At 37.7% G+C, this 15,713-nt stretch overlaps 1 protein-coding gene across 1 annotated transcript in view; it reads right to left on the bottom strand.

Annotated features, from left to right (window-relative positions):
- The window catches only part of PSME4 (proteasome activator subunit 4), a 107,902-nt gene that overhangs the window by 47,396 nt on the left and 44,793 nt on the right, over positions 1-15,713 (bottom strand). The window contains 7 exon segments of the mRNA XM_070932248.1: positions 1,438-1,493; positions 2,010-2,105; positions 4,722-4,879; positions 6,753-6,968; positions 8,690-8,757; positions 10,383-10,452; positions 10,732-10,830. Coding sequence (XP_070788349.1) covers positions 1,438-1,493; positions 2,010-2,105; positions 4,722-4,879; positions 6,753-6,968; positions 8,690-8,757; positions 10,383-10,452; positions 10,732-10,830 — 763 coding nt within the window.

The raw sequence follows: 15,713 nt of genomic DNA, 5'->3' as shown, positions 1-15,713 counted from the left end.
CCCGCGAGACTGGATAGTGGTTTTTTTAAACTGCTAGATAGTTATGTGAGGAAATTTGTGTGGCAGAAGAAGCAGCCCCGGATAAAACTTAAAATGCTCCAAAAGGCTCCATGTAGAGGGGGATTTGGTTTACCGAAATGGGAGTTTTACTACCAAGCGGCTAATTTAACTTGGATCAGAGACTGGATGCTTTTAAATAGAAAGAGGACTCTTACATTGGAGGGTTATGATTTGTGTCAAAGTTGGCACCATTTTCTATGGAGGGAGAGGGACAAGAAATGTGGAGAGTTTAAGAGACACTACCTTCGGAGATATTATTAGAATCTTGGGAAAGAGTTAGGAACAGGCATTATTCAATGATTCCGATTTGGTTTGCCCCATTAGAGGCAGTAACACATGCGACACTATATAATAAGGAAATACCATTGACTTACCAGGATTTGCTTGACCCTCAAGGGGAATTGAAGACCCGAGAGGAGTTTACAAAACAGGGCAAAAAGGTAGACTGGTGGGCGTATGCTCAAATACAATTGAGAGTCAGAAGGGACCAAAGAAAGGAGGGAATATATAAGTCACTATAGGAGTTAGATAAAATCTTATTGAGAATTGAAAAGAAATTACTTTCAAGGTGCTACCAGTTTTTAGTATCACGATGGATTGGCAAGGAGGTGATCAAGGACACTATGATTGCTTGGGGGAAGAACCTCGGATTTTCTCCAAATCTGGATAAATGGGATGAGATATGGACTAGGAATATGAAACTTACTTTGTCAACCCCCTACAAGGAAAATATTTATAAAATGGTCTATCGTTGGCATATCCCCCCGGCAAGAATCGCAAGAATGTTCCCGGGAGTTTCTCCGGCATGCTGGAAGTGTGGGAATGGTTGTGGGACGTACTACCACCAATGGTGGACGTGCCCCAAAGCAGGCAAACATTGGTCCAAGGTTCGGAACTGGATGGTGGAAATTACAGGATATAATATAGAGCTGAAACCAGAGATTTTTTTATTAGGAATGAAACCAGACAAAATAACTAAGGAAAAATGGTATTCGATCCTCCACATCACTACTGCAGCTAGGATACTATACGCACAAAAATGGAAAAACGAAGTAATACCCACAGAAAATAAATTGATTTGTAAAATTACAAATGCGCAGAGGCAGACCGGTTAACGAAATTACTTAGGAACCAAAAAGATTCTGATTATTACAAATGGTGGAATTTATGGTATAATTGGGTGAAAGAAAAGAGAGGGAAATGAAAAGGATTGTATTAGTGGTATAGGCGCAGATTTGTGTACGTTAGTTGCAATAACCTTGTATGTATATATGTAAAGTATTGTATTTTTAAAAATGTAAATAAAGTTTATTGAAAAAAAAAAGAATTAAGTAACAGCAAATTTCCTCCACCATTAATGCAATGGCATTAACTTACCATATTTAACACCAGTATAAAGTTTGATCTCTTCCAATGACACTAGACTTGGAACCCTGCATGATGTGCAATACATACATATTATTTAAACAGAACTCTTGATGCAGTGAATTTAATTTTGTAAAACAGCAATTACTGTTACAATTCCTAAAGATTAAGAGTTATAATTTTATATCTTTTAATTTCTATTTTTTTTTTACATTTAGAAGGAAAACGACAGAATTTCAATAATAGTGAAGCTGTATAACTTCTTGATTACTGTTGTACTTATGATTGCATCTATATAAGTGCTAACAACAAGTGACGTATGGACTTTAAAACCATAAGCAGGACTGAATTTGTTTAGTATTTGGATGTGGGACCATCAGGGAATTTTAAGGTCATTGAAAAGTATTGGAAAGTTTTTTAAAAATCATCTAATTTATGGTATGTTTTTATTATGTACAATATCAGATGAATAATTCTCAATGTATATTTTAAGAATCCTTTCTAAGTGAAGCACAAAACAATCTCTGATGTTTTTATCTAAAGGATTCCATTTATCATCTATATAAAAAGCAAACTTTACTTACATGTGAGCCACTTTTTCTCCTTTCAGAGGTGGCAGCATGTTTCCTGATCCAATAAGGCAATTGTGTACTATAGTAAGACACTGCTGAACATCATCTCTGAAAGTAAATGTTAAATAGGTGGAATATTTTTCACTTTACTAAAAAGCACTCAAAAGAACTTTTAAGACCTGACCTCCACAACAGTAGAAAATCCTATTAAACAGACATGCTGAATTATTTTATCTGAAGGCTCAAGCAAGCCACTATTTCAAAGGTCAAATCATTGAATAGTCACATAATGCATTTGTCAGCAATTTATTATTCAACAATCAAACCTATTTGATGGATTGATTTGACTATCTATATTATATGCTATTACCCCTGGAAATTCTGAGCATCGTGTAAATTTTTTTTTTCCTGCTTGAGCAAGGAGTTGGACTAGAAGATCTCGAAGGTACCTTCCAACTCTGTTATTTTGATAAAACTGACATCTAAGATTAAAATTAATAAAAATTACAATATAAAATTTAAAGTACACCTACATAAACACTAGGAACATTAGAGAAATACTTCAAAGCCACAGGGGGGGACAATAATAAATTGTCAATCCCTGGAGTAGCAAGTTTTAATGGCCTTACTAAAAAGCAACAAATTGAGAATAATTTAGATTTCCAGGCGAATGCTCTTCAGCAGAAGGGTAGCAATTCAGAGTGTTTGTTTCCATAATCCCTGCTGATGACATTAGCTGAGAAAAGGGATATGGAGAGACCATGCACTATCATATCTAATTGGAAAGGCAAAAAACAATTGGGAATAGGCACTTCCATATATACTCAGTTTCTGACCTTACAATATGTTCATTTCTGACCTTATCCAATGGCTTCAGTAAATGTCAAATTCAAGTGGACAAAAGACTGAGTCTTGTGGTAGGGAGGAACATAAGACACAATAGCACCCTTAAAGCACCACGGTTGTTAAGTAAATCTAGGTTCCCAATTGACTTTGCTTGTCAGAAGGTTGTAAAAGGTGATCACGTTGCTCCTGATACTACTATCATCATAAATATGTGTCAGTTGCCAAGTGTCTGAATTTTGATCATGTGACCATAGAGATGTTGCAATGGTCATGTAAAAAATAAGTCACTTTTTTCAATGCCATTGTAACTTCAAATGGTCACTAAATAAACTGTTGGTAATGTGAGGATTACCTGGAATATATTTTTCCAGGTTCTATGCTCTACCACATTCCCAAAAACTTCCCTCAAAAGGGAGATGGTAGAAGATTGGTCAGTAATTATCTACAATTTCTGGATTAAGAAGTAGTTTTCTGAAGAGAGGCTATAGCATCATGTACTTCAAGTCAGTAGGGATCAACTTGTGTGTGAAGAATATATCTAATAGGACCCTGAGTCAAATCCTAGCACCTTCCTAGAAGTTTTCATCAACCAAGAATGATATGGATCCACAGCACAACTTCAAAAAGAATCCTGTCCACTTCTTCAGAACTTTTGAAGACCATTTGAATGATTTAGCTGATTCAGCATGTAGTAACATGGATAGGAGTATTCTGAGATATGCCTACAGTATATGGGAGCTGCAATGATTGCCAGTTATCCTCCAGATATAGTTTCACATTGGTTGTCACTTTTAAATCCTGCATGGTTTAAAGCCTTTCATGGTTCAAGACCTAGATAATTCTGTTACTGCCTGTTCTGGGTTGTCCCTACCTGTATAGTGAAACAAGCCTTGCTGAGTGTCATGTTACTGAGGAAATGTTATTTGCAAGGACCTTACTGTTGAACCTTCTCAGTGAAGACTTTCTCCCACTTCCTGAGGACAGACTACGTTAAATACTGGGACCATACCTCTTTACTACGTTTTTGGAAGGCTGTAAAAATGTAGCTCTTCAAAATAACTTTTGAGAGTACAGGTAGTCCTTAGTTAACAATAGTAACTGGGACAAGGAATTCTGTTGCTAAGCAATATGATCATTAACTGCAACATTGTGCTGACTAACAATATCAGTTTTGGCAGTTGTAGTTATGGTTGTTAGGCAAATTCTGTGAAGTCATTAGGTGCAATGTGATCACCATTTGCACTTTCCTGATGGTTTCCCCATTGACTTTGCTTGTGGGAAGCCAGCAATAAGGTCACAAATGCCAGTCACATGATTATGGGGTGCTGCAATGTTTGCAATTGCAAACCAGTTACCAAGGACCTAAATTATAATCTTGTGACCATGGGATGCTGCAATTGCCACAACTTCCAAGGACTAGCTGTAAGTTTCCACTATAACTTTTGAACAGTCACTGAACAAATAACCTTAATCAAGGATTAATTGACTGAAAACTACACTATCTTATTAACATTAGCTATTATTTATATTATTAAACATATTCCTATACAACCACAATTAAAATGAGTCTCAGCAGCTCACACCAAATATACGTGTTTTAACTTTTTGTTTACTCTGTTGTGGACTTATTGTTAGCTACATATTATTGAGTAGCGTCTACAGTATATCAGAAAATAAACATAAAACCATGAAATAAAGCAAATTTTTCTGACAAAGCATTTTTATATACAAATATTCTAAATAAATAAACAGATATGTAATGTATCCCTGATTCCTCTACTTGAGTAAATCTCATCAGTTTATTCAGGAATTTACGGTAGTTAAATTCATTTACTTAAAATTGAAAAAACAATTTAATCAGTAATGAATCTTTCTAACCTGGACATTTCAAGACTTCCATCTGAATATTGTTCCAGTTTGTCAAGCTCTGGCTGGAGAAAAGTATCCAACAATTCAAAAGAAAAAGCAACTTCTTCAGCTGAAGGAACATGCCACTGAATATCAAGTTTCTGTAGATTACCAGGTTTACCCCAGTCCTGTAAAAACAACACAAGGGTGTACATTTTGCCTTTAGCAAAATTAGAAAATAATTATAAGTCACCACATTTAACAATGGATAATTTTCTTATTTCAGACAAAAGGATCTTAAACACTTGACTTGGCAAGAGATGAATTAAAAGAATATTAATATTCAATTAACTGTAACTTATTAAGGTCATCAGTTAGACTATATTTTTTAAAAAAGAGTTAAATTTATGGGGGGGTTAAACAAATTAAATTCCTTTTTTCCAATTTAACTTAAGTCACAAATATTATAATATAAAAAACAAAAAAAATGATTTCATAAAATCAAACCATTTTTTAGAGCTAGAGAAGCTAGAGAAGTTCCAATGATATAATTATACAAAGGACAGAAAGTGTTTCATGACAGAAAGACCTCCTTAGAAAACCCTCTTCAAATTCATTAAGCAAAAGAAGGCACATGAACTCAGATGGAGTGGGTGGAGAAATATGTATTAAACACTCCACTCACTGCTTTTAAGATCAAGACCAGCACTTTCAGTTGTGTTTGGAACCGTAATCAGAGTAACATAGTTCTTAAGTATGCCACACAAAATAGCAACCATAAAACTTGATAGATGATATCATGTGCCAATTTCAAGGAGTTTATCCAAAATGATATTCAAACAACAGATCTTAAGTTCATGTTTTCTAATCTGTTCTTCTCTTCTGTAGAAACCTCAATTAGGACTTTCTTCTGCCTCGGGCAATCTGTTCCAAAAAACAGAATATGTCCATTTCTTCAGTATTCTGAGGATTTGTTTACTTTACGCTCAGGATACATTCTGTAAAATTTAGCATATTAATTCTTTCATAACAGTAATATTTGGCAAAATCCATTTTATGATGTATAAATTATTTGTATTTTTAAAATTGTATTTTCTGATGATATCTACTGAATTCCTCCCATTGAAAACAGTTTCCTTCAGTGTATGTTCATCCCTGCCATGCCTATAATCAGGTTACTACTTGATCATTTGCTATTTTAAGATAGAAATAAATACAACAAGGAGGTATGGAAAATATATGTTACTTGTTTTCAACACATAAAGTAAAACTCAGTTTTCAAGTTTCTAAGCAGTCTGAAATATCATTATAATTATTCAGTTATGTCTTGCTGCTTAGTATTGTTATTATCTGCACACATAGAAAATATGGACTTAGTTCATGTGTGGCTATGTTGAGATTCCAGGCTGGTGCTTCCCTCTTTTAACTCTGTCCTCAGGTTCTGCTACTCCTTCCCCTACAATTACTTTTTATTACATGCTTAATATCATCATGCTTTTTTGTATTTTAATTTTAAATTATAAAAATATAACATGTATTGCACATATCTTTAGCATCATATTCTTTAATTGTATTTGTGTACCTGACCAAGGCCATTCGTCATATTACAGAATTAACAGGCTTACTGTATAGACTAATTTATCCTGTAATATGTTAAAATGTTTTTTTAAAAATAAAATGAAGAAATACTATCTAGTTTATGAAATAAAGAATATCTCAATTTTATTATTTAGTAGAATAGGGAATGTTACATAGACTTAATGATTTCCTGTTATTTTAAGCTAGTCTACAGTTGTTTAACTATTAACTGCAATGTATTTAATTTTGGTTTTCATGACCCATCCCTTCAAGATGGTATGTGCTAGCATCCAAATAAAAAAATAAAATACACTGATAAAATTGACATTACATATTTTTAGTCTTATAGCATCTTTCACTTACACTTTCCATGCTATTGAGCTAGAATAGCCTTCGAGGAAATGCAACAGAGTAATTGTTCATTACTTTCATTTTTTAAAATGCAGTCAAATTCTCTAGTCCTAAGTAAGTTAAAATCCTTGCCTTGATAGGAAAGTATTCAGAAACAGGCTTGTCAAAACCACCTGGCACACTGCAGTATTCTGTGGGGTAGATAAGTGTAGTAGAACGAAGAAGATGGTGCAGTAGGTTACAAGACAGAATGTAACCCTGCTTACAGGTTAAATGGAGGGTTCTTTGCAGAATCTTCAAAAGCTGCTCCCTGTATGGCAGCAACTTCTTCCCATCCACACGAGTGATCTAGCAAGTCAAAATATCAGAAATAAACACAAACAGAATTTATGTGAATGTATAGTTCAGAAGAGACATTTGATCTATTTTTTTGAAATTAGGATAGCTATTTGAAATTAGGATAGCTCTGAAAAAGTAACTTTATGACCACTCCTCACACTTACAACTGTTGCAGCCTCCCTGCATTCATGTGATCAGAATTTGGGCACATCACAACTAGCAGCATTTATGACCACTGCAACATCCAGGAGGCACATGACCATCATTTGCCAGCTTCACAGCTGGCTTCCAACCACAGAGTCAATCAAAAAGTGAGTAGTAAATTCACAAGTCATGATTACATGATGTTTAACAATAGCAACACCTAGTGACAAGAGTTGCTAATCCCATCTGTGGTTGCTGAACGAGGACTACCAATAACTGAACAGCAAATGAGTGACACATGCCATTATTGACTAAAGGAAACAAAATGGAAAATAAAAGGCTGTCTATAAAAACTATTTAAACAGAGGGTTCTACTTTTTCTCAGTATGTTGCAATACTGAAAGCTCTGTGGAGTATTAGGAACTAAGAAGGGAGGGTTAGGAAATACTAAGGCCCAAGCTCAATCTACCTACCAAAGAGAAAGAAAAAAATAGTAGGCACCTGAGGAAACCAGTGTGGCTATATAAAGAGCTAATAAGCTGAGAAATATAGCTTAAGTTTGAAGAATGGAAAGGAATGTACAACAAAAACAGAGTATCAGGGAACAGTCCATATTAATAAGGATAATGTTAGGAAGACTCAGAATATGCTCAGGCTGGCACTGAATGCCAAAAATAATGAAAACTGTTCTTTGAATATGTTCAGAGCAAAGGAAAGTCAAGGAAGCAGAATCCACTGGTCACAGAAGATGGCAAGATAGTGTTGAGAAACAGGGAAATGGCTGAAGTATCCTAACCTGTCAGACGCCAAACTGCTGGGGGGGGGGGTGAAGGGGGAGTCAGAAGAGAAATGAAGATCAAAAAGAAAGAGTGGAAAGAAAATCAGCAAAGATGACAAAAGGCTTGAATGCATGAAAAACAGTTAAAGAAACTGTGTCTAGCCAAATAAGAGAGGGAGTTGAGAATACTCTTCCAATACTTAAAGGACTATTTTCACGGAAGAGGGTATGGATTTATTTTCCATAACTCCTAAGTGCAGGACAAAAACAAAAAATATAGACTTTAGTAAAATCCAAAATGGAAATAGAGAGAGAGGAATTACCTCAACATTAAAGCTATTAAACAGTGGAGTGGCACAGCATGTCTCCTAAAGTCATGGATGCTTTATCATTGGAGATTTTCAAGCAAAGATTGGGTATTTGTCTTGGATGATATCAGGAATCATGTCTGGAAAGGATTGGACTTGAAGAACTCTAAGATCCATTCCAACATTATAGTTCTATGAATTAATTCCTAAGTAGGGACACACATAACACTTGAAAACAATACTACTATTTTTCACTAATAGTTTTAGAACTTCAAGCTATTATATTTCCTCTCTCAAATCAGATTTAAAACTCACTGTTCTTCTCTATAGGAGCTTTACAGGTGATTCAATCTAGCACACAAGTCTAGTTAAATACTGGTAGTTTGGGCCTTAAATATGTTCCTCCCTCATAAGGAAATTTCTGTTTGTTATTTCATATATTGAAACTAAAACATGAATCAAATATATTGAAAATTAAAGCTAGAATTTCTCATAAATACCTCTGATAAAAGTTGAAGATTCCAGAGGAGTTCTTTATCTAATTCTTCATCATGTAACGCATCATCATCTAAATATGAAATATATTATACTTCAATGTTACTATGATGCAGCATGTACAGATAATAACATTCACAGTTCTGAAGATTCTTGTTTAGATTACTCATGATGCAAGCTATGCTATGAAATGTTTTTATGATTCAACTAGAAAATGGAAAATATATATAAATGTATAAAGACATATGTTCATATGAGTCTTCTGTTATAGGATGACAAATACATAAAATATCTCTGTTTTAATTGTTTCTTATACCTATATCTACATTATTTACACTCATTTTCTGGATAAAAATTAAGCATGTTACCTCTACAAAGTAGTCTGAATGTTGTCTTATATAATTGGCTGCCTAATAATTCTATGAGAAATTTCAATCAAGTCAACATTCAGAAGTATGTCACAATGTTTCCCTTCCCAAATTAGCATATTCTCAAAAAAACGAATTAAAAGTTCTTCAATATCTAAGCCTCCTTGTCTGCCTTCAATTGTTTCCAATTTTGATTTCTGAGAAATCTTATTATTTAAGCGAAAGACATACAAGAAGCTTAAGTGAGAAACATGGTTGCTTATACATGTTTGCAGATATCTTTGTGCCTTTCACACAAGCAGATTAGCCCTTCAAATTCATATGTGAAGTGAACATTTTGCAATTGTTACAAGTAATAAACATGTGAATAGCTTATTATTTTATATTGCACATTATCTTTCAAATAATATATATAGATATATTTCAGTCCCCCAGATGGATCTTAGGATGTCTCCTGTACTTTTCCAACATGGGTCATGATAGAGAAGAAATTTTTAAATCAGAAAATAACGGCTATTTTACCCATTAATTTCTTGCAGTAAATGATTCCAATTGTTGATAAATAAATTAAATAAATAAATAAACTGTTTAAGGCAAAAACAGTACAACAGCCAGAGTTTCCTCATATAAATACACTGCTTCAAGTTTCTACTAAAGGAAGCCTACCAGCTTTGGGCCCACCTATTGTTGTTTCAAAATCTGCATTCAGCACTTAAATATATTCTCTAACATTCTCTTGAATATTAGAGACATGGATGTACTTTGTGCCTTCAGTTAGTGTATCTTGTCTATTCTACTGATGTATTACATTAATGTAATATAGCAATGAAAATTGGATTAGTGAGACTGAATCATTGAATTAATAACTGAATGATCCTGTGCCAATCTCTTCTCTTATCCTAACCCATCAAAGTTACTGTGGTATAGTAGTTAGTATGGTAAAATAGGACCCTGTACAAATACATATTGAGCAATGGAAGTTTACTTGGTAGTTTTCAATTAGTCTCCATCTCTTGAGAATAAAATTACTGTATAGTATATAGCAGAATATTGTATATATTGTCTCTAGCTATTGGAAGAACATGCTCAGAATGTTAAAAAGCTACTTCCAGTTCTAGATATTTCCTTCCAAAAAAATCTGGGCTTTGGTAGAATAGCTGGATAGGTACGGTCTGGAGAAAGAGCAGTAAATTCTAGAATCCCCCAAAATATTCCTTCTCCAGAGCAGAACTTTTTGCACATAACTACAAATAAAATATTTCAAATTTTCAACAGGCAATATACACCTACATATATAAACAGGTTACAACATTAGATCATTGAAACTTACTGAGAGTGAGATGTGTTATAACACTGCAGCAATGGGGTACAAAAAGCTTCAAAGACTTCTCTGGACAGCACTGAAATATCAGACAGAACCAATGTTACATTAAGATACTTTGACAAAATAATGAGCATTCCACAGCAAAGATATAAAACATATATTTTCTACTGAATGGCCTTGATTCTACAAAGGAAAAAGCACTAAGAACTAGATAGAGAATATTCTATCTAAAGTCTGTGTGGGAGACAGAGAGAGTTAATGAACTGGCAAAACATTCTAGTGTCAACAAAACAGAGAAGTTATTGTTAGATCTTAACTGAGAAGAAGGAAGAGAAGAAGAAAAATAAAGTCTTACTTTCACTGCAGCTCGGCACATATCAGCCACCATTCGACCAGCCACTCTTGTCTCAAAAATATTTGAGACAGCAAAATTGAAAACCTTGTCCAAGGCAACCTACACAAAAACAAAAAGAAAGAAAATGTATGCAATAACCAAACCAGAAATATTGTGCCATGGACAAATTATGAATCCTGATTTAAAGGATATAAATTATGACATTAAACTAGGATTCATCAATACCGAGAATTACATTGTTTCCATGTTAGGTTTATGCATGACTATCACAAGGAAAACATGTCAGAAAAGTCAGCATTTAAACATTTTTAAACCAGCGATAGGTAAACTTTTTTGGCATGAATTCTATGAGTCATACCCAAGGCACCAGGAAGTACCATTCTGAGACACAGGAAATTCTATGCTGAGAATCATTGTGAGGATGAGCTTGAGGGACAAGTTGAGATGGCTACTATTGTACTGTCCTCTCTGTTGCACATAGGCACAGTCGTGTCTATGCCGTACCTGCTGAATCTGACCACTGAATTGATGATAGATTTTGTCATGATACAGAGGGACTTCAACTTGCAAGTTTACTGGAGGAGTCACCAAGTCCAGGTCATAATGGGCCTAGCAGACTACAAGGTCATGTGGTAGCTCGTTTTTCTCTTAGAACAATTGCGTGAGCTGCACTGGCTCCCAGTGGTCTTCCGGGTGCGCTTCAAGGTGTTGGTTATCACCTTTAAAGCGCTCCATGGCATAGGACCTGGATACCTTCAAAACCGTCTGCTGCCACCAACGACCTCCCACCGACCGGTGCGCTCCCACAGAAAGGGCCTCTTCAGGGTGCCATCGGCCAAGCAATGTAGACTGGTGGTCCCCAGGGGGAGGGCCTTCTCTGTGGGGGCACCTGCCCTCTGGAATCAACTGCCCCCTGAGATACGAAGAATTTAAGACCTCGGTGCCTTCCGCCGTGCCCTGAAGACCTTCCTTTTTCAGCAAGCCGGGCTGGCTTAATGCTTTTTAAATGCTTTTAATATGTTTTGTTATTGTTTTTTAACTTTGGGGCCAAACTTATATATATCTTTTTAAATTGTTTTTAATGTTTGTATCTATGTTTTTTACTCTGGCTGTACACCGCCCTGAGTCCTTCGGGAGAAGGGCGGTCTATAAATTTGAAAATAAATAAATAAATAAATAAATAAATAAATAAATAAATAAATAAATAAATAAATAAATACGATCTGAGGGTAAGGGGCATTAGCATCAGTCCCTTATCATAATCAAATTTGTCATGACACTAATCAATCTTTAGAATAAGGAGGTGGCTTCAACTCTTCGTCATGATGGTACCTTGGTGGCTTCTTCTTATCTGGTGATCAGAAGGTACTCTTTAATATATTAAAAAAGCAAAAGAAACACCTGGAACAATACTGGCAATGAAGTGTAAATATTTATTTGTTTGTTTGTTTGTTTGTTTGTTTGTTTGTTTGTTTGTTTGTTTCCATTTCTATACCGCCCTTCTCCAATTAGGACTCAGGGCGGTGAACAGCCAAAGTAAAAAACAGAACATACAAAATTTAAAAAACAGTTTAAAATAATTAAATATTTTGGCCGTAAATTAAAACAACCCGATTTAAAATCAATTTAAAATTTAACTCAAGCCAGCCCAGCTAGTTGAAATAAATAGGTTTTCAGGGCCCGACGAAAAATCCGGAGGTCTGTTATTGTACGTATCTCTGGGGGGAGGTTGTTCCAGAGGGTGGGCGCCGCCACAGAGAAGGCTCTCCCCCTGGGGGTCGCCAGCCGACATTGTCTGGCGGACGGCACCCGGAGGAGGCCCACTCTGTGCGAGCGTACTGGCCGGTGGGAGGCTATTGGTGGCAGAAGGCGGTCTCGTAGATACCCCGGCTCTAAGCCATGGAGCGCTTTAAAGGTGGTCACCAACACCTTGAAGCGCACCCGGAAGACCACCGGGAGCCAGTGCAGCTCGCGCAGGAGAGATGTCACATGGGAGCGCCTCGTCGCCCCCATAATCCCCCCGCGCGGCCGCATTCTGGACCAGCTGGAGCCTCCGGATGCACCCCAGGGGGAGCCCCATGTAGAGAGCGTTGCAGTAGTCCAGGCGGGAAGTGACGAGTGCCTGAGTGACTGTGCGTAGGGAGTCCCGATCTAGAAAGGGGCGCAACTGGCATATCAGGCAAACCTGATAAAAAGCCCCCCTTGCCATGGCCGTCAAATGATCTTCTAAAGACAGCCGTGCGTCCAGGAGGACGCCCAAGTTACGAGCCCTCTCCGTGGGGGCGAGTGATTTACCCCCAATAGCCAGCGATGGCATCAGCTGGCTATATCGGGACGCCGGAAGCCACAGCCACTCGGTCTTGGAGGGGTTGAGTCGGAGCCTGTTTCTCCCCATCCAGGCCCACACGGCCTCCAGGCACTGGGACATCACTTCAAGGGCATCGTTGGGGTGGCCTGGGGTGGAGATGTACAGCTGGGTGTCATCAGCGTACTGATGGAACTCCACCCCAAAGCCACGGATGATCTCACCCAGCGGCTTTACATAAATGTTGAACAGAAGGGGCGAGAGGACCGACCCTTGTGGCACCTCACAGGCAAGGTGCCTCGGGGTCGACCGCTGCCCCCGTCAACACAGATTGCGACCGGTCAGAGAGGTAGGAGGAGAACCACCGCAGAACGGTGCCCCCCACCCCCAACCCCGCCAACCGGTGCAACATGATACCATGGTCGATGGTATCAAAAGCCGCTGAGAGGTCTAACAGGACCAGGATAGAGGAGCAACCCCTATCCCGAGCCCTCCAGAGATCATCCACCAACGCGACCAATGCCGTTTCTGTGCTGTGCCCAGGCCGGAAGCCGGACTGGAGCGGGTCTAGATAGACAGCTTCATCCAGGTACCGGGGAAGCTGTTGCGCCACCACACTCTCAACAACCTTCGCAACAAAGCGAAGGTTGGAGACTGGACGATAGTTAGCCAAAACAGCCGGATCCAGAGAGGGCTTCTTGAGGAGGGGCCTCACAACCGCTTCTTTCAAAGCGGCCGGTAGGACCCCCTCACTCAAAGAAGCGTTAACAATCTTCTGGAGCCAGCCTCGTGTCACCTCCCAGGAAGCCAGTACCAACCAGGAGGGACACGGGTCCAATAAACATGCGGTTGCGTTCAGCCATCCCAGGACCCTGTCCATGTCCTCGGGAGCCACAGGATCGAACTCCCCCCAGATAACACTCTCAAGACCTGCCTCAGTCATCCCGTCCAGACATACCCAGTCAGAGGCCAGCCCTTCCCGAATCTGAGCGATTTTGTCATACAGATATTGCACAAAATCCTCAGCTCGGCCCTGCAAGGGGTCATCCCACACTTCCAGATAGAGGAGGGAGCGGGTCACCCTAAACAGGGCGGCTGGGCGATTATCTGATGACACGATAAGAGCGGCAAAATAGCTAGTTTGACCAAATAAGATAAGAGCAATACAATGCCAATACTATTCCACATTTATCTGTGGATAGTCAACTTTATTTAAGGTGTCCTTGTAGGGAAGAATGAGGTGGAAGATCAATGATGAGGTTATTAACATAAATTTGCAAAACACCTGAGGGATAAAATCACTTATATTTATTTAGAATTGAACACTGGATACAGGCTGGGGAAATCCAAAAGAAATGACAGACTTATGAGGTTATCCAGGTTCAACCTAATTCTGCTAAATGTCTCAGCAGCTTTTGATACCATTCATCATGATATCTTGGATGAGTTCCAAGGATTGAGGATTGTATGTACATTGGCAAGAATTGATATTGATTGGTTGTACATAAGCCCATCTAGAAACCAAGATATAGTCAAACAATAGTAATATCACTTAGACTTATATACTGCTTCATAGTGCTTTATAGTGCTCTGTAAGCAGTTTACAGAGTCAGCATATTGCCCCCCACAATCTGAGTCCTCATTTTACTGATCTTGGAAGGATGGAAGGCTTGAGCAGTTCAGAATCACTGGAGTAGTGAGTTAGCCTGCAGTACTGCAATCTAACCACTGGGCCACCATGGCTCCAATCTAGTTTGTGGCCTATGAACCAAACAGGTGTGCAGCAGCAATTTAAAAGAACCTACTAAGCATCTATTTTCCTGGATTTAGGCTGAATCTGTCCTATCCTTTACATTAATCTTTCAAAATATTATGCAGCACATTATATTACTGCATTAATGGACAGGCTAAGAAGAAAAAGGATTGGCTTTGAACTGTTTTCTTTTCTATGGCAGAACATAGACAGCAGTTACATTTTAATCATCTGTTTAAAGAGGAACAAAAATACTGTACATCAAACTAAGTTTATAGAAAAATAGAGAAAATATATTTTACTACTAAACTTTGCCAACTTGGAATCTATCTTGAGAAGCAACAATTAAACTTGATACAGATAGTCCTCAGTTAACAATAATAATTGAAACTGTAAACTCCATCACTGTCATGTGGTCTTACACTGTGTTGTCATGTGACTACATGACTTATGGCAGCAGTTCCAGAAGCCATCATTAGGTGACTTCTGCAAAGTCAATAGGCACAATGACATGTAATCACCATTTGTGTTTTCCTGCTGGCTTCCCCAATTCTATGCTTGGTGTGTGTGTGTATTGCAGTAATAATGTTGCAACATCCTGTAGTCATGTGATTTTCTTATCCCAGCAAGGTATTTATAACTGGGCTGCAATGTCAAAACACTAGTGATGATTTAACTGGTTGAATGTTCTTCCCCGAAAAAACAAAAATAAAACCCTACATATAAAATGTCAGCATAGCACAAGAAAAGTTCTACCACTGGTCCAGATATAAATTTTCCATTACAAAAGTCAGATGGTCTAGTACTGATTGCACAAAACAACTGCTTAGACCTAAAGATCTAGGTCTACAGTTTTGTGTTTTGCAGGAGATTTTAGCCTTAGTATCAAGTCAGCTATGCTTTTTTCCAACTCAGTTCTAAATC

This window comes from Pituophis catenifer, unplaced genomic scaffold, assembly GCF_029215685.1.
Source record: "Pituophis catenifer annectens isolate HBS135680 unplaced genomic scaffold, rPitCat1.0.hap2 SCAF_1, whole genome shotgun sequence".
NCBI lineage: Eukaryota > Metazoa > Chordata > Lepidosauria > Squamata > Colubridae > Pituophis > Pituophis catenifer.
Note: the sequence above shows the minus strand (reverse complement) of the source record. Positions and strands in the feature narration are given on the sequence as shown.